Below are 20316 nucleotides of genomic sequence, written 5' to 3'. Positions count from 1 at the left end.
GATCCAATGGATGTTGGTAATTTGATCTCTGGTTCCTCTGCCTTTTCTAAATCCAACTTGAACATCTGGAAGTTCTCGGTTCACGTACTATTGAAGCCTCACTCGGAGAACTTTGAGCATTACTTTGCTAGCATGTCAGATGAGTGCAATTATGTGGTAGTTTGAGCATTCTTTGGCATTGTCTTTCTTTGGGATTGGGATGAAAACTGACCTTTTCCAGTCCTGCGGCCACTGCTGAGTTTTCCAAATGTGCTGGCACATTGATTGCAGCATTTTCACAGCATCATCTTTCAGGATTTAAATAGTTCAGCTGGAATTTCATCACCTCCATTCGCTTTGTTCATAGTGATGCTTCCTAAGGCCCACTTGACTTCGCATTCAAGGATGTCTGGCTCTAGCTGAGTGATCACACCATTGTGGTTATCTGGGTCATGACGATCTTTTTTGTATAGCTCTTCTTTGTATTCTTGCCACCTATTATATCTAAATTGACCTACAATATAACATTTTATTTCAATTATTTGACATTAGAATATGAGACATACTAATGTAGCAGGAGCCTAGATATAGTCTTGTTGCAGGTACACTTTTGAGAATAAAAACAACACCCATGTTACTAGGGTGTTGGGGAGAATTTAGTTCTATTCCTAAGAGCAGTACCTCTCAGTTGCTACTTCTGATGTGCACCTTACACTATCAGATTACCAATACTGGCAGCACCAGAGGCTTAGCTGCTCTCTTCCTTGCTTGTTAGGTACCTGTCATAAGGTCTGGCAAGAGAGACTTATAAGTAGCTTTTCCTAGCCTTTTTCAGAATTGCTCTTGATATGAATAGAAGTGGTCAATAACATTAAAACAATTGAGATTATAGCCCCCAGGTAACTATTTCCTTCACATAATTTCAGTCTTTCTCTTAATGAGAAGCAAATAAAGGAGTACTGTCTTCTATAAAAATAACAGATTATATATAATTAATAATCAATCCCTCTTTTTCAATGATTTGCTCCCATGATTACTTGGTCTCAAGTAAGTCCTTTATAGAGTAAGTTCCAATATAGTTAATATAAAGACAGCACAGTGAAGGAGAAAAAAGCATTGCACAAGGAATTATATATAGTCTTCTATCCTTAGTGCTTTCACTAACCATTTGTGTGACCTTAGGCAGATTCCGGGCTCTTGACTAGATCACTTATAAACTCCTCTTCTGATGTGAAAATGACATGACAACATGTGCAATTTTGCAATGTGAACCTCAATATATTGATAAGTGTAATCTTGTTCTTAGCACAAGATTTTAAACATTGTAGCTATATAGTATAATAAATCTACTACACAATTATTTTTCTTTTCTCCTCCCACCAAAATTATGTAGGCTATTCCTCCTGTCTTCATCTTTACCCCCAACTTTCTAATTACTTTCAAATGTCTTGCCCCTTTAACAATAATAATCAGACCACCAAACATCTATTGAACAATTTCTATGATGCAGGCATTGTTCTAAATTTTACACATGTGATCTTCTTTAATCTTCATAACAACTCTGCTATAATTTCTCCCATTTTAGAATGTGGAAACTGAAGCACAAAATGGTTTAACGAGTTGTCCTATGTCACAGCCTAATAAATGAAAAAGCCAGATTTGAACCCAGGCAATCTGACATCAGAGCCCATAGCGTAAGAATATAATAAACATTAATCATTGCTTCCACCTAAATTCTTACTATTTGCCATGGACTGTTTCAAGGCACATTAAATATATTATATATAATTTCTTAACAATTCTTAAAATATATTATTATTCTTACAGTTAAGAAAGGAAAATTTAGGCATATACAGTTTGTATAACTTTCTCAAGGATGAATAAAATAGCAATCAAGATTTGAACAGTAGCCTGTTTCTTCCTTTTTCTCTTTTTTCCTCTTTTCTACCTTTTCTCCTTTTTCTCTTTGCTATTGTTCTCTTATTCACCCATATTCCCGATCTATTTTGCATTAAAATATATAGTATTATGCACTTAATTTGTCTCTAATGTAAGAGACAACTCAGGGCCTAAGCATAAATTAAGATTGAAGACTAGATTAGAATAGATGGTATTTAATTCCAAGACCCAAAGCCTCAAAAATAATGTCATTATCTAAAAAAATTAATTATTTTGTCTGAGTAAAATGATAACAATACTTTCATGTATTATATCATTATAAATCAAATATATTTAGTAAATATATACACACAAATATTATAAGGATATATACAGTAATCTTAGAAATTACAATATTGAAGCATACTTTCATAAAAATATCATCATATGATTCATTTTATTATTATATTGCTTTTCTTTTCATAAAGCTTTCTTTTGAAAAGAAGTTTTAAGAATTATTTTGTTTCACTTGTATCAATGGGACTATTATCACAATTTCAATCTAAAATTTTAATGCTGTTTTTTAACTTACTATGGTACTTTCTAGATTCATAGTATTTATTTTTAAATATTTTATTACATCATCTACAGAAGTGAGACTGTTAGATTTTTTGCATACACTGTTTACTTCTTACTGGTCTCTGTGGTGTTAATTTGTCACCATTAATAGCTACATTTTCTCTGCTCTATGTTGAATACTCCAAGGTTTTCTAATAAGATCAGTTCTTCCAAAGACTAACAGAACAACATCATAATTTTGTTATTGGGGTAGCTGCTAATATATATTATACACAAACCTTCAAAATATCCATAAACTTGTACATATTCACTATAAATATTTGACAATTTTGCTAAACTTCTTAGTAGAACTAATCTTAAGACCATACAGTTTTGTGTCTTTTTCTCTCTAATACTTTTTTGAAAAAGCAATTTATTTTATTTCATTATGAAAAGATTAAATCTAAAATACTAACAATGCCTTTTTCAATATAAACTTTTTAAAATGATTAAAACAAATTTTGAAAGCATTAAATGAACAGGTAAAATTCAGTTTTCCTCATGGTCTAAGTACATTGTCTATTAGACAGTTGAGCTGTAGAGTACATTTGGTATATATATCACTTATCACAAGGGACTGACAAATTCTACTTTACCAAAATGAATAAGTTTAGTTGAGAATGACTCAAATTTGACAAGTGTTTTTGTAAGAATTGGTAAAGCATTAAAGCACTGTTTTAAAATGTTAAAGCATATGGTAATTTTTTTGTTTTTATTGGATGACTTCAAACAAACAACTATTAATACTTAATTCTATACCAAAAATAACTATAAATAGTGTGAATTCTGTTACATTTTTCTTAGTGTTGCCATTTATTTTCTAGGCAATAATTATCACCATGTATTAAGAACACTGATGTTCATGATACGTTATTCTCCTAATTCCTCACAACAGCATTCTCAAGTAGTCTTTCTGATACAGAAAGGAATACATCTGACACAGATGAGGAAACTGAGGTTTAGACAGTTTAATTAACTTGACTAACAGGACACAGGCAAAAAGAGGAAAAGCAGGGTTGAGCAAAGCTCTGTCTCACCACAAAGCCAATGTTTTTGTCTAGTTCCTTCAATACTAACACCAAGTTTGGTCAAATGGTTTTTAAAGAGGAAGGTGAACGTTTTACTTTGGAGAGACAGAGGAAAATTCTTTATTTTTAATTCATAACATCTGTCCTGCCAATTAAGACCCAAACTGTCATCTCAAACATAACATTTTAATATTGTCCTCCTTGTCCTTACATTTCTTAGTTGTCCCAAAGGATGAAAAATGTTGAAAAAAAGAAAAAAAAAAAAAACACTGAAACAGTGATAAGATAGAATTAGACATGTGCAACTTTACAACCCTTATCCCCTCAATATCACCAAATAGGAAGTTATCTAATATACTACCTACAAGTAGAGGAAACCCTGTTCCATGGAATGAAGCACTCCCTTAAACAGTATTATTGATTGTTTAAGATAGTCAACCAACTCTTCAAATTACAATCAAGGCAGATCCAGTTATAGAATATTTATAGACTAAACGCATGTTATGTGCAGAACTGAAATTTATAATACATGGTGAGAACTATTATACTCTTTTTGAAGGTATTAATTTGTGTTGAGTTTAAATGTAAATTAGAGAATCATTCTTTATTAGGCAGTATAACTGAAATTGCTCAAGATTAACCCCCCAAAACACTAAACCAGAGGTTTCTGAATACTGTAGAGGTGGAAAGATCTTTTAAGTCACTTCTTTTAAACAGTTGGTCTTATTATTGGATGTTTCAAAGTTTCCCATTGTTTCTAACCATTAAGGACTATAGAATGATGGCTACACAATTTACTCACACAACTCCAGCAGTGACACTTTAAAAAGAATTAATCTGAAGCATATACTTAATATTAAGTGTAAATGTCATTACCACCATCTGCAAAGCCAGTTGCCGTGATAATAGGTACAGCCACCATAATTAGTCCACTGCTGCTCCAAACATACTTCATCAAGAACTGCTCTATCATGATGTACCATAAACGTTTGGATAAAATGAGGTTCATCTGATTTGCTAAAGCTTTGTAACTTTTCTGGAGTTGGTTCATTTCTACCTATGGAGAGAAAAAGAGATAAGAATTAACCTAGTATGAATTATAAAAATAAATAATGTATGTTTGAGGACTTCCTTTAAAGATAATTTCATATTTTCTCTTTCTTAGTATACTCTTATGTCTGATTCTAACAACCAATAAATACATATTATGTCAGAATTAGCCATTATTTCACTTGTAATCACATCTAAATTATTTTTAAAATATCTGATATTTAGTATACATAATGTTAAATATAAATATAGACAAGTGATTTATACTTATGGTTTCAACCTTATCTATATAAGATGTTAACAGTAAATGATAATCCATAAAATATGAATAAACAGCTAGAACCTTGCCCTTGATCACACCAAAAATGAGTGAAAATAAACACATGACATGTATATGTGTAATTAACTTCATTTTTGAGCACTCAGTTTACTATGTTATGTCTAAATGCAAGAAGCCTACAGCATGTTATAATTTATATCACTGAGTTCAACGATTCAAAATAAATATGATTTATACAATGTATGAGGCCAATTTTCAAGTGGGAATATAAGTCCTAAATCTGCTTTAAATTTTCTTCTTCAGAATAGTACTACCATATAATTTTTTTAAATAATTGATGGTTTTGAAAATTAATTCTGCTTCATAATCATAATGCCATTTTAACTTTAGAATAATTTACTGTTTAATTTGCCAGGTCATTTGTATTAAGATTTAAAGATTCCTGTCATATTTAATATTCTTAAATGCACTGCAAGTTTATGTAATTAGGTTAACTGTTCTACGGACCTGCTAAATGTTGAAAATCTTTAATATATAAAAATATTCTGGAACTCCTTTTTCCTTCTTCATCTCTAATCTTTACTTTTCCCTCAAAACTAGGCAAAAGTTCATTTCCTTATCTTTTTTTATTTGTCTCAAAATATGATAAGCAATGAAAATGCCATTTGTAAGTCACTCTCCTATACTTCTTAGAACTAAGGAACTCCATCATTGACCAGTCATGCAAAATTGTTACACTTGTCTTCTTATATGAAAGCACTTTTTTCTCTTGAAAAATAAACAATATCATCCTAAATTTTCCATCTCAGTGGAAGCATGTTTACTTAGCTTCTAAACATATATTTTTCTTCAGTGTTCTAGGACCATCTACTTAGTTAGGATTTTAGTTTTAAGAAAATCCTTTGGAGATAATTCTGAGCATGTTTGGATAAGTAGAGTTTTTTAGAGTGGTGAAAATGTTTCATGTTCATTCTCATGAAACTTTAGAAAAGTTTTCACTTAGCATATAATTCTTTAACAGTTTATGATTAAAAAGGGTAGCAAAGCATATATTTTAATACAGGTTTAAATGTCATAAGAATCCAAAATGCTAAAGAATTGAGCACAAAAACAATACAACAGATGGTATCCAGCACTGCAGTGGCAGTTTGAACAATCTCACATTTCACCCATCATCTTAATTTCTTTCTTACCTTATGTCCTCTGTAAAAGGCAATTTCTTCAACATTGGCTATGATTCTGGAGTGCACGTACCGCAGATAGCCTTTTCTATGAGCTTCTTCAGCCACCAATTTACCAAATTTGGGAGAGCAGGCTTTTAACACTTTAGCAGTGGCATATACCACAAGCCCTGCTAAAACAGTGGGCCCAATTGGGCTTGCTCCTCTGGATGTAGCAGTCTGGATAAGTGTATAGGAGGTCAGGATTACATCTAAAATAGGTTTGGTCAAATTGGAGTACAAGTGAGCCACCGACTGAGCAAACATCATAATATCCTCAGTAAGAGACTGGTCAGGGTTTGCCAGCCTCCCATCCATATTGATCACCTTATAATAAGTCTGATTTGCAAAATAGGTCTCATAGGCATGGTCTACTAGACGAGTTCTGAAGGCCAAGGCCAATTTGCCCTCCAAGTACCTTATTGCACTGTTGACAAAGGTGGCAGGGATGGCAATCATAAGCCACTTGATTAACTTGATGATGAAAGTCCGAGGCTTCTTTTCCACAATGCTTTTCACAATTTTTCCATCCAAACCTGCTACATAAATAGACAGGAAGGTTCTTGAAATTAGAGCTACCGAGTGGAGGCAGAGCCATCCTGTTTCAGTGGTCACAAGTTTTGGAAAGAGAATTTTCCGAAGTTCCAGTAGCTGTTTGAAAAAATCTGCATTCACTCCAGGTGAAGGTTTTTTACAAGTGGCCTCGGTGCAATGCAGTATTTCTCTGTTCTCCGCAGCCGAGTAAGCGCCTTTTTTCTCCCTGTGGCCAGACTGCTTTAAATGCTTGCCAATGATGGGATAGAGGGTTTTCAGAGCATATGCTGCAGCTACCACACAGGCAGCCCTTTTAGCAGCCCTTGATCTGGTCCATTTCACTCGATCAGCTGCTGCATTTAGCATATGTATCATTTTCCCAGTTACCCAAACCGGCTTCAAAAAGAATTGGTTTTAAAATATCATGCTCCACAGGAATTCCCAGCAAATGTTTCAGAAAGTTTTACAGCGTTCCATAGTTTGCAGCGTTTCTCCTCTTCTGTTATTGTTTTTATTTTTAAAAATTTTGTTCTGTGACAGATGCTTCAGAGCTCAGGCTCCACCGCGTCTACTGGGGATGATTCCCTCAGAAGCTCAAGCTGCACGCAGCAGCCCCAAGCTCCTCCCTCTCAGCCCCCTCATTGGCTGTAAGGACGAAGGGACCCTTGGAATCCTCGCTGCTTTCCTTTGAACCTTGAAAATGAAGAGAGAGCAAAACGAATTATATCCTTAAACAGTTCAGAGAGTTAAATGTCTATTTTTGGAGAGGTCGAATCAGGGCAGCTGCTGGCGACAAAACCTGCCTAGGCGACTGAGCATGCTCAGCGTCACTTAGAAACCCACAGAAGTTTCAGAAAATACATCACTTTAACGTTTTAGTAGATACCACAAAGGAAGAGCAAAAAGAAAGGGAGATTTCCAAGGGCTAAAAAGGGAGATTTCCAACGACGGAGAAGCAACCGGGGAGATGACGGAGGAGAGGATCAACAGATAAAGGGTATGGAATGAATCTGAAAGGGAGAAGAAAGTAGCATATGGGAGGGGCACTGGAAAAAAACAAAGTATCAAATATTCGGATCTGTTTTTCAGCGCTCTCTCCTCGCCCATTTTTTTTTTCCTTTTAGTGTCTGTGATTTCACATGAAATCCCAGAACCTATCAAACAAGTTGTATGAGGCTATTGTTTTGTAAATAAATGGGAGATAAGTCTTCAGTATAATAGAAAATAATTCTTTGCTGTGACTTCATTCCAAAGTTTACTTGTCCTTATAATAAAAATCTTCAAGCGCCATAACTGCTCTTCTTAACAATGGAGATCTGATACACTGGTGATTATTTACAAAGTGACTATTAAATAAATGAGAGCAGTGTTTCACTTCTACCACCCCTGTGTCCTTTAGAGAGTTGGTACTTGGAGGTATGTGCCTTCATATTCAAAAGTTAACCATTTGGGAGTCAAAGGGTAATTAGATGATAGAAATAGCTTCTCTACCATTTTACTTCATTTTGCAAGAGTTCCTTGTCTTTTGTAAGCTTATGTTTTGTTTGTTTTGTTTAGGTTTAGAGGTAATCTACTTCCCATCTCCATTTTGATTATTTGATAAAAATCAAGTGTTCAAAAATATTCTCAGCATCTCTAATGGAGGACTAAACTGTAAACAAGCAAAATTGTGCATATTTTTAAAAATGTAACAGACATGTTTTTTTAGGCAAAGATGAGTTATTCTCAAAAATGCAAAAACATTTTTGCTTCTCCACCCCTCATGACCTCCCTGCCCCCCACACAACACACACAAACATTTCTAGTCAACTGGAATCCTGGGAAGATGTCCATTAAATGAGAATGGAAGTAGGCAAATTACAACCCAACCAGTGGGCCACATTTGTCCCACCAATTTTTATGTAGCTTATGAGCTAAAAATGAGTGCTTAGTAGCTTCAGTTGGGTCCAACTCCATGTGACTCTATGGACTGCAGCCGGCCAGGCACCTCTGTCCTTGGGATTCTCCAAGCAAGAATACTGGAGTGGGTTGCCATGCCCTCCTCCAGGGGATATTCCCAACCCAGAGATTGAACGTGTGTTCTTTACCACTAGCGCCACCTGGGAATAGTTTTTACAGGTAAACTCTGGCTGCTGCTGCTGCTGCTGCTAAGTCGCTTCAGTCGTGTCTGACTCTGTGTGACCCCATAGACGGCAGCCCACCAGGCTTCCCCGTCCCTGGGATTCTCCAGGCAAGAACACTGGAGTGGGTTGCCATTTCCTTCTCCAATGCATGAAACTGAAAAGTGAAAAGTGAAAGTGAAGTCGCTCAGGCGTGTCCGACTCTTAGTGACTGGACGGACTGCAGCCTACCAGGCTCCTCTGTCTGTGGATTTTCCAGGCAAGAGTACTGGAGTGCGGTGCCATTGCCTTCTCCAAAACTCTGGCTGAAATACACCAAAAGAAGAAAAATATTTTGTGATGTTAAAATTATATGAAGTTTTTGTGTCCATAAATGAAGATTTACTGGAACATAGCCACACCCATATATTTACTTATTGTCTGTGGCAATAGAGGCAATTAGGTAGATGAAATAGAGCTCAGAGACAGAATTAGGTAGATGAAATAGAGCTCAAAATAATCATTACCTGGCCCTCTAAGGAAGTTTGTCAGTCCCTGTGCTAGAATATTAAACCTGTCTCATTGTCGAATGATCGTCACTATTCAGGTGACTGTGGCTAAAGAACTATTGTCACTTTTATAAGTAACCACAAACATTCCTCCTTTTCCAAATACTTATATGACTTCCAAGAATCATCATAGTTCTCTTCATTTGTTTGCATTCAATTCAGCAGATTTACTAATACATAAGTGGCAAATTCATGCAAGACTCAGATAGCTGGCCATAATAGGAGCATAATCTATCATTCCATTAAGACTTTCTAAGTCCGTACATAGAGATCATAGTGCCATTTTTATTTTCGGAAAAATTTTTGTTCCTAATCCCATGCCTTTCAGTGTCACAATAAGGCTGCCTTACATTTATAAAATTGAATTCTTTATGTCACATCTCCTGACCGTGACAGGACATGGGGAGGGTCAGGATAAACGGAACTTGGGGTATAGGAGGATGTTCAGTTGGCAAAACATGATACACAGAGGGACGCATGGATCAGAAAGCAGTTGGCTGTCAAGGGAAGTGGCTTGCATCACTGGCATAGGGCAAGATGAGGGAAAAAGCAAGGCAGTGGGAAATCTACAAGCTAAGAAAATTAGAGACCTAAATACATAGGCAGGTCAGTTTATCAACTGAAAGTGAAACTCAGGTACAGGAAAAGCTTTTAAAACCTAGAATGAAAGACTTATTAGAATGAAGAAATGGGTATAAAAAAAATAATCAAGATAGAAATTTGGTTGCCAGAAATGTGGTACAAGGAAATTTGAAGCTCAGTTACTAGAACTGGGAAAAGATCAATATAAGGTTTAACTTGTAAAACCACTAAAGTACAGACCTAACTATCACCACTTAAATTCCACAACCCCCCTATAACTGCACTCTGCTCCCAAAGGCTAGTATTGATTTGAGCTCCTGAGACTAGACTCAAGCCTTCAGGAAAGGCAGAGATGGTAGAAAACCAGATAGGTAATTCCATTTGGAAACATATGGCATTTAAATAAGAAACTAAGAATGTCAAGGTCCTTCTTTCATAATGCAATTTAAGCAACAATAATGTTAATTTAGTTTGTGTTTGAAACTAGAGAAAAGGGAGGTGAAAAAATATCAGTGGTTACTATAGCAAACACAGCTTGTCGAGTTTACATGTTTTTATGTGGAAAAGTAAAATTTTCTTAACAGGGGAGGAATAATCTTAGAAAAAGATATTGAAAGTAAGTAAAAATTAAAAATAAGCAATAATTATTAAATTAGTCTGTTCTCAAATGTGATACTCTCAATGTCCATGTAAAGTGGACATTACCAATGTTCATTGAAGAACAGAATTAAATACATTTTATAAATGATACAGAATATATACATATATTAGAAAAAGTGTATGATTTATAAACTGTAAAGCATCAGAAATAACTTTTATAATAAACTAATATACATTTGCTGCTGCTGCTAAGTCGCTTCAGTCGTGTCCGACTCTGTGCGAACCCAGAGATGTCAGCCCACCAGGCTCCCCCGTCCCTGGGATTCTCCAGGCAAGAACACTGGAGTGGGTTGCCATTTCCTTCTCCAGTGCATGAAAGTGAAAAGTGAAAGTGAAGTCGCTCAGCTGTGTCCGACTCTTCTTGACCCCATGGACTGCAGCCTTCCAGGCTCCTCTGTCCATGGGATTTTCCAGGCAAGAGTACAGGAGTGGGGTGCCCGATATACATTTACTAGTATATAAATAAAAAGATATCATGCAGATAATGCATGCTTATGTTTTTAGATAGTAAGTCACCAGAAAGTAAATGATTTTTAATAATAATGATAAGATTTAAGAATTTTGGATGGATTTTTCCAACAAATGCTAAATAATATTTTAGCAGTGCTATATTTCTTTCTTGAACTGTTTCCTGACCCAAGAGATTACTTAGTTGCTCTCTGGCCCAAAATAACTCAGTATTTGACTCATTATCTATCAGTTGTGCTAGCCTTTTTCATGCGAGGCATAACATTGACAATGAAATCTTAGGTCAACATTTCAGTTGTTACAAATAATACTTAATATCTAGTCTAATTCAAACCAATGATAGATGTACTTCACTGAATTTTTGTTATAAAACTCAGTACTTATATGATTATATATGGAGAAGGGAATGGCAACCCACTCCAGTGTTCTTGCCTGGAGAATCCCATGAACAGGTGAGCCTGGCAGGGTTCATGGGGCTGCACAGAGTTGGACATAACTGAAGCAACTTAGCCCATGATTATATAAGATGCCTGCTCTGGGACATTATCCTATTTTAGGTACTATTTCTTAACGACTGAACAGAAAATGTATTATATTTGAAATTATGAGATATTCTCCAGGTTAATATGTGAAAAACAATCACGACATTTGAGGGAAAGAAAGTACTTTGTGCATTTGTTTGGGACAAGAGATTTCTAGTTTCTAATCAAAATATAACGAACAGTTTGTAAGATACACTTTTGTAAGGATATTCAAATACAACACAGAAATGAACAGTAAAACTTAATTTTGTTTTGAGTTTTTTCCAGTAGAGTTTAAAGTCTTTGGGCTTTTATAGCTAAATCAAGTTTTGATGTGGCATTCTCAAAAAATTACAAAATACACAGACTTTTCAATTACTATAGTGCAATGTTTCTAAAATAGACAAATGTTTACTGAATATTAAAACTAAAAATGAAAGATTTTAAAGGACTTGGAGAATCGGTACGTGGGAATGGAACTATTTTTAGGATTATGGATCTGTAACTTTGTCCCCGCTTTCTTTTTCTTCAGCAACAGAACTAAATAAAATTACAGTGTAGGTGGTTTGAAACACTAACCCATGTGGCCACAAGTCCGGTATTTCATTTACTTAGGTTTCCCCCGTCTGAGCGGTTAAAACTGTTGTGTTCTTCCTTCTTGACGTGGACTAATTGCTTTCCCACAGCTTCGCTTCCGGCTCTGTCAGGATAGGTTCCCTGCAGAAACAACAGAAGCTGCCCGGAGGCCTGGAAGCCGCCTACCCCAGGCCGCAGAGGCTGTCGGGAGGCTGGGCCATACTGCCCCGAGGCGGAAAGGAGCCATCTGAGGCCAAGGAACTTGTAGCTCAGCGCGAAACGAAGACGCCGGAGCACCGGCAGTCAGGACCCCAGTGACTTTTTGCTCCGAAGTTTTGAGGAGATGAATTGGGTCGGGGGTTCCCGGTAAGTTGTCGCTGGCGCTTGAGATTGTAGCCCTCGAGTCCCTGGATATTCACTCCCATAATGGCGCCTCTTCCTAGGCCCTGAAGGGCAGTGCACAGACTTAACTGGAAAGAACTTGCCAGGAGTGGGTTTTTTAATCGTTATCCAACTGAGCGACTTCACTTTCACTTCACTTTCGTGGATTGGAGAAGGAAATGGCAACCCACTCCAGTATTCTTGCCTGAAGAGTCCCAAGGACGGAGCCTACTGGGCTGCCATCTATGGGGTCCCACGGAGTCGGACACGACTGAAGCGACTTAGCAGCAGCAACATGGGACGGCATAGCGCGAAGTCTCTATTCCTAAACCAGAAGCAATCATTTTTTCTCCCCCACTGTGTTTCCCAAGGCTACGTGGAGCCACATTCCATGAGGTCTGTACCTGTTCTCTGTCCTGCGTCCTGCTCTAATGAGGCCTCTCAGCACCTGATCCCTTTTCTGCCTTCTTTCTGTCCTGCCCTTCTTTCTTGGGAGGAGTTTCTTTGGGTCAATATGTACTCTTTGCATGAACTTGAAAAGTATTATGATGGAAGTTGCTGCCCTTAAATCCTTTAATGCATCAACCGTAAAAATCCAGTATAGTTTGTTTCCAAAGAAGGTAGAATAAATTTTTATTTTACTAATTTACAGAGAATTTACAATGTATTTTGTATTTAGGAGTAAAACATAATAGGTTGGAAATTTAGTTTTATATAACCTGTTCATTGCTGTTGACCTTGAAGTCCACAGGATGGAAATTATGTAGCCCCAGAATTTAATTATGATCAAATTCCTTGATGAAAAAAAATTGTTGCGATTGAAACTGAGCCATTAAATACATATTTTTTTTACGAGTAGACCCAGGAGAATAGTATATGGATGTAAAATAACACATTTAAATTCTAATGAATTTTATAAGAGGAAGGACATCTTTTGCATTCACCAGATATTGTTACTGTGCCCAATAATTTTAGCAGATGCATTTATCCTGTTGAAGAATGTTAGCATTTTATTTTAGAAATTTATCTTCATTATTTCTGCCTAGAAAGTAAGTTATAACATCAAACTTACACTTTGAGAAAAGTGAAAATTCTCATACAGGCTTTGCAAGATTTACTTGATATATGATTATAATTTCATACAACTTGATTATAATATTCTTTAAAATGTGACTGTTAAATAAGTCATTTCACAAATGCTGAAGCATTTAAAAATGTATTACATCTTAAGCCTGAAAATGTTGGTGCTATTCTTACTCTGTCATATATCTCAAATTTCTGATTATTCAGGGAGTAGTATTTGGGGAGTTGCTATTGGGAGGATTTGACTAGAGCATACCACAAGAAATCTGTAGTCAAAGACTGTGTTTCTCAAAGTGAGATAGTACTGTACCTAGAATTGTTAGTTACCAGGGCACTTAAGAAATCACAGAAAAAACAGACACATCTCTTTGGAGCATCAGTTTTACTCAGAGATGAGAAGAAAATAATATTTTAAAATTTAAACCATCTTGGATACATTATAAAGCAAATTGCAAAACTCTTGTGAAATTTTAAGATAAAATATGCAATTTTAAAATAAATTTTCTCATGCATGGTGAGGGTGGAAGGGGTGAATGGGCTCCTTAGGGTCAAACCCAGATTGGTAATGAAACAATGATTATTTCCGCTTTCTATTAATACTGTCTGTCGACAAGATTAGTTGATCATGGTATCTGATCTTGAGACCCTAAAGGGCCTCAGAGTCCCAGAAAAGACTTAGTAATCACTAACAGCTGATTGGTGCTACTATACAATAGAAGTTTTAATTATTTTACTAGACCATCCTGGAGTACTTACTTATTCTCCACTGATGTTAGAATTGTTCTGCAGTTGAAAATTTTGAGAACTATTAGGAACTTAGAATATAGACAAGGGAATTAACTGGAGAACATTTACCATGTTCTGTCAGAACAACTGCTTTGTCATAATATTCAACATAAGTATTCAACAAATATGTCCTATTTAAAGCACTGTTAGTCTGTATAGGGGGATTCAGATATAAAAGGATATAATTTTGGCCCACAAAGAGAATATGTGGTAGAATGGTGAGATTAGAATTAGGTAAATGACTATAATAGTAGATAAATAGCACTTAATATCTAACAAGCACTGTTCTTTTTGTATATTACCTCATTTTTTTCTTAACAAGAACCCTATGAGGTATGTACAAATGTACCCTCATTTTAATGATGGGGAAACCACAATGTTAAATGGCTTGCCCAAGATCACCTAGCTAGTCAGTGGCAGAGTTAGGTCTTGAGAACACTGTGCTTAACCACTGTGCGTGCTAAGTTGCTTCAGTCATGTCTAACTCTTTGTGACCCTGTGAACTGTAGCCCACCAGGCTCCTCTCTCCATGGGATTCTCCATGCAAGACTACTGAAGTGGGTTGCCATTTCCTCCTCCAGGGAATCTTGCCAGCCAAGGGATCAAACCAGCATTTCTTATGTCTCCTACCTTGGCAGGCAGGTTCTCAAAGATGAGTCTTATAAGAGTGGCCTGTGGATAAATAAATAAAGGGCTGTGGATATTTAGAGAACTGAGAAGCAGGAAATTATATTAAGCCTTGAAGGACAGCAGTACTGCACAGAACAAACACCATGAAAAAGCAATGAAATACAGGTTCTTAAAAGTTGAAAAGGATGTAAGATAAATAATCAAATTGGAGACCTAATCTTTAGCAGTAGTTCCTAGAAGAGTTGGGTTGAGGGAGGAGGTATTAAAGAACTTGGAAGAATTATTTAACAGATAGTAAAGGGGTCTGTATAAAGACAGGAAAACACTTAAGGGACCTATACATTTTTGTCAAGGGAATGAATGAAGCAGGCTATAGCAAGTTTGTTTTGGTCATAGCAACTTGATTGCATGCATTCAATTGAAGCAGAGTATTCTTGTATGTTATAGGAACCTGATATATATTAAGTTTAATTGCAGAATCATCTAAATAGGAGGATCTTTACAATTGCAAAGGTCTTTACAGTTTTCCTTGGCATAGAATAAACTTGGCATTTGACTTTTTGCTGCTTTTCAATTTAGGGCTCTACCAGTTAGTTATACATAACATGTTTTTTATTGTTAGGGAAAGGGCTATGAAAGAAGTAAGGTTCCCTTATATTCCTTTTTAAACTACTTGTGTTTTCTTTAGTGTTATGGCTTGGACATCTTTGTAAAATGTCATAACATTTCATTTCGAGCAAAGTCTCATTTAGGGTAAAGATATTTTGTCTAAGTTGAAACTAATTTATATATCTCTGATAACAGGTCGCAATCTACTGTCCCTGAAACTTGGTAATCAGTGATAATGTCAGATTTTTCAATTTAATAGACTGTCCTAAAATTATATATTTTTTTATTATAAAGTGCCCTTTACAGACGTCTCCAGACAAAATAAAAATATTAGTAATTTGTCACTGTTACCAATTAAAATTTTTTTTTACTTATTTGGGAATTTTTGACCTAGAACTCTTGACTTTTGTTTTGTATTTTTTATAAGTCACCACTGAGACCCTGTATTTTTCTACTCAGGTTAATGTGTAAATTTGAGATAAGTCAGGTATAAGCACTGATTCTTTAAATTTGGAAAATATTCTCTTTTATTTTCCTTGTTTATTGACCAGTGACTTCTTTTACCAAATTCATAGCTACCTCAGAAATGAAGGTGGTAGGACAGAGGAGAAGGAGGTAGAATATAAAGATGTAACCAGTTTGGGCCACAATATGCAATTCAGAATGAGATCAACTTTTTATAACTTAGATTAAAGAATGTAACCAGTGTTATAAGAAAGACACATATGAAGTCTTATTTATATTTAGATGATGGAGAGGTTTGTAGTTCTAAATGTAGGCCTAAAACGTTCGTTTGTGCAAAACGTTTGTTTAATACTATGCATCAGGTGTTGTGCCAGGTGGAGGTACAAAATAATTGAAATTTAGTCAATGATAGATTTGACTCTATAGTTAATAGTTTATTGGGAGGGGGGAATATGACATGCCATTAAGCTTGAAAATGTTTAAGTTCAGAGGCTAAAATAAGTAGTTTAAAAGGCAAAACACTCTCAGACATAAATCACAGCAGGATCCTCTATGATCCACCTCCCAGAATGCTGGAAATAAAAGCAAAAATAAACAAATGGGATCTAATTAAAATTAAAAGCTTCTGCACAACAAAGGAAAATATAAGCAAGGTGAAAAGACAGCCTTCTGAATGGGAGAAAATAATAGCAAATGAAGCAACTGACAAACAACTAATCTCAAAAATATACAAGCAACTTATGCAACTCAATTCCAGAAAATAAACGACCCAATCAAAAAATGGGCCAAAGAACTAAAGAGACATTTCTCCAAAGAAGACATACGGATGGCTAACAAACACATGAAAAGATGCTCAACATCACTCATTATTAGAGAAATGCAAATCAAAACCACAATGAGGTACCACTTCACACCAGTCAGAATGGCTGCGATCCAAAAATCTGCAAGCAATAACTGCTGGAGGGTGTGGAGAAAGGAACCCTCCTACACTGTTGGTGGGAATGCAAACTAGTCCAGCCACTATGGAGAACAGTGTGGAGATTCCTTAAAAATTGCAAATAGAACTACCTTATGACCCAGCAATCCCACTTCTGGGCATACACACCGAGAAACCAGAATTGAAAGAGACACATGTACCCCAATGTTCATCGCAGCACTGTTTATCATAGCCAGGACATGGAAACAACCTAGATGTCCATCAGCAGATGAATGGATAAGAAAGCTGTGGTACATATACACAATGGAGTATTACTCAGCCGTTAAAAGAATTCATTTGAATCAGTTCTGATGAGATGGATGAAACTGGAGCTGATTATACAGAGTGAAGTAAGCCAGAAAGAAAAACACCAATACAGTATACTAACACATATATATGGAATTTAGGAAGATGGCAATGACGACCCTGTATGCAAGACAGGGAAAGAGACACAGATGTGTATAACGGACTTTTGGACTCAGAGTGAGAGGGAGAGGGTGGGATGATTTGGGAGAATGACATTCTAACATGTATACTATCATGTGAATTGAATCGCCAGTCTATGTCTGACGCAGGATGCAGCATGCTTGGGGCTGGTGCATGGGGATGACCCAGAAAGATGTTATGGGGAGGGGAGGTGGGAGGGGGTTCATGTTTGGGAATGCATGTAAGAATTAAAGATTTTAAAATTTAAAAAATAAAAAACCAAATCCTAAAAAAAAAAAAAAAATAGATACTGTGAATAGTAGTAAAACATAGGATAGTTTTAGATAGGATTTGGCAAATTAGAAACAAAAGTGAAACTTCATATGGAAAAAGACAACAAGAAAATAAATACTGCATAAGTAATTTGAGATAAGATTATACATTTAAATATTTAAAAATGTGTGTGATGTCTCCTTGATAGTGAAGTGAAAGAGTGAAAAGTTGAAATTTGATCTGTTAGTTATTGAAGACTCATTCAAATTCAGAAGTAATATAATAAAAGTGGCATTTTATGACGATTTGTGGTGTTAGTAGTGTGTAGGTTGGAATACAGCAAGACTCCCAAGATATACCAGTTAGAATTCTGCTTGGGGAACTAAAAACAACTAATACTATTTTTTCATTTTCTGATATGACTATATATTCTCTAAATGAAATCGGTACTAGTGCTAACTCCTTTCGGGTATTATTGCAGGCTATGTGAATTTGGGCTGATTTTTAAACCTCTGTACAAGGGCAGATCTAGGTTGTAAGGAGCCCACTTTATGTAAAAAAAATTCAAAATTGTGATTACAAAATTATATATAGGACTTGGAAGGGGCATGCATATTCAAGTGAAGTGCCCTGAAACTTAAGCTTTATGGTAAATTCTCTTTACGGGAAATTAGCCTCTGTCTCTCTACATCTCTTTATTCATCTGTTAAATGGGATAATAGTTAAATATACAGTGAACAGGGCTTCCCTGGTATCTCAGTTGGTAAAGAATCCACTTGCAATTCAAGAGACCAGGGTTTTATCCTTGGATCAGAAAGATCCTCTGGAGAAGGAAATGGCAACCCACTTCAGTATTCTTGCCTGAAAAATCCCATGGACAGAGGTTCCTGGTGGGCTACAGTCCATGGGGTCATAAGAGTCAGACGTGACTTAGTGACTACACCACCACCATGCAGTGAAGGTCATCTCAGTTGCTTGGGACAGTCATGGTTTATGCTTGTAGCCCTAGTAGCATGTCCAGTTCAGCTTTTACCTTGGAGGGGTTTTGAGGTGTGTGTCGGGGGGTTATTTTTATTCTTTTTGTAAAATTTTTAAAATTTATTTATTTATTTTTGGTTGTGCTGAGTTTTCAATCTCTAGTTGTAGAAAGCAGAAGCTGTTCTCTAGTTGTGGTGCATAGGTTTCTCATTGCAGTGGCTTCTCTTGTTGTGGAGCGTGGGCTCTAGGCATGAAGTCTTCAATAGTTGTAGCTCACAGGCTCTAGAGTGCAGTCTCAATAGTGGTGGCACACAGGCTTAGTTGCCCCATGGCATGTGGAATATTCTAGGATCAGGGATCGAACCCATGTCCCCTGCATTGGCAGGTGGATACTTACCCACTGGACCACCAGGGAAGTCCTTTATTTTTATTTTTAAATGAAGAATAGATGCTTTACAATGTTGTATTAGTTTCTGGTATGTAGCAAAGTGATTCAGTTATACATATATATACACATACTATTTTTCATATTCTTTATGGGATATTAAATATAATTCCCTGTGCTGTACAGTAGGACTTTGTTGATATTTATCAGCACATGCTGTTAAATAAAGTATGCTAGGATATGAGTGGCTCACAACACCTAACTTGTTGGAGTAGGCGAAGTATTTAGTGCTGCTATGCGTGCTGGAGGGCAAGGTGGCTTAGTGGCAAAGAATCTGCTTGCCAATGCAGGAGACATGGGTTTTATCCCCGGCTCAGGAAGTTCCCCTGGAGAAGGAAATGGCGACCCACTTCAGTATTCTTTCCCGGGAATTCCCATGAATAGAGGAACCTGGTGGGCTACAGTCCATGGGTCGCAAAGGAGTTGGACACAACTTAGTGACTAATAAAACAACAATCCCAGCTGGCCGCTGTTTTAATAGCTAGTTGTACCATTGATACTAAGGTTGGAGAGATTTGTACATCCACCATGCCTGGGAACCAATAAGAAACGTAGAAGATTTTAGATTAGGTGTCAGTGAAATATCTACAAGGAATAGAGGCTCGTCAGACCTGTCAGAGAACATACAAAGGGTAGTTGAAATGTTGTTGCTATAGTGCTTCTGTCAACAACTACTTTCTTTTGTTATATTTTTTGGTAAAACTTTTGTGAACTTTTTGGCAGCATGGAGCTCAAATAAAGAAAAACTAATGCTTAATGATAAATTAAGTTCTAACATTTTGTTTATCATTAAAGTTGCTATGAATCTGTAACTTGTATACATGGTGTGTGCCAGCATGTATCACCTCACATGGCTTATCATTGACCACAGAAAAATCTGAAGACACAGATCTACTGAAAAAGCATAGGATTTACATTCAGATTTAGTAGTTAGTTATTTTAAGGAGATTATAGTTTCAGACAGTAATTTGATACATGGAACTGCAGAACATTAAAGATAAAATTATTTCTACAAAGATAATATGGACACAGATTGGTGGATCATGGCATTATGGGTAAAACAGGATTCTTACTAAATTATGTATCCTATATAACCAAGATATACATGGCATTGGTTGTAGTTTACAGATATTTCATAGTTTATCCAAAGAGGCTTGATTTTTGATAAAATAAACTTCAGAAAAACTGAAGTTATAAAAATT

General features: G+C 36.1%; 2 protein-coding genes across 3 annotated transcripts in view; one reads left to right on the top strand and one right to left on the bottom strand.

Moving 5' to 3' along the window:
* The window catches only part of ABCD2 (ATP binding cassette subfamily D member 2), an 89280-nt gene extending 82105 nt beyond the window's left edge, over nt 1-7175 (bottom strand). Inside the window, exons 1-2 of the mRNA XM_012174508.4 lie at nt 6027-7175; nt 4380-4560 (exon numbers count right to left, since the gene is read on the bottom strand). Coding sequence (XP_012029898.2) covers nt 4380-4560; nt 6027-6962 — 1117 coding nt within the window. The 5' untranslated portion in view covers nt 6963-7175. The remainder of the gene's footprint in view (nt 1-4379; nt 4561-6026) is intronic.
* A 273-nt stretch (nt 7176-7448) lies between these two features.
* Nucleotides 7449-20316, top strand: part of REDIC1 (regulator of DNA class I crossover intermediates 1) — a 95895-nt gene continuing 83027 nt past the window's right edge. For both annotated transcript variants that reach the window (XM_027967448.3, XM_060412757.1), the window contains exons 1-2: nt 7449-7584; nt 12173-12428. In XM_027967448.3, the coding sequence (XP_027823249.2) occupies nt 12406-12428 (23 nt within the window). In that variant the 5' untranslated portion in view covers nt 7449-7584; nt 12173-12405. The remainder of the gene's footprint in view (nt 7585-12172; nt 12429-20316) is intronic.

This window comes from Ovis aries, chromosome 3, assembly GCF_016772045.2.
Source record: "Ovis aries strain OAR_USU_Benz2616 breed Rambouillet chromosome 3, ARS-UI_Ramb_v3.0, whole genome shotgun sequence".
In the NCBI taxonomy this organism is placed as follows: Eukaryota; Metazoa; Chordata; class Mammalia; order Artiodactyla; family Bovidae; genus Ovis; species Ovis aries.
The sequence above is the reverse complement of the archived record's forward strand: the minus strand, read 5'-3'. Positions and strand labels throughout refer to the sequence as shown.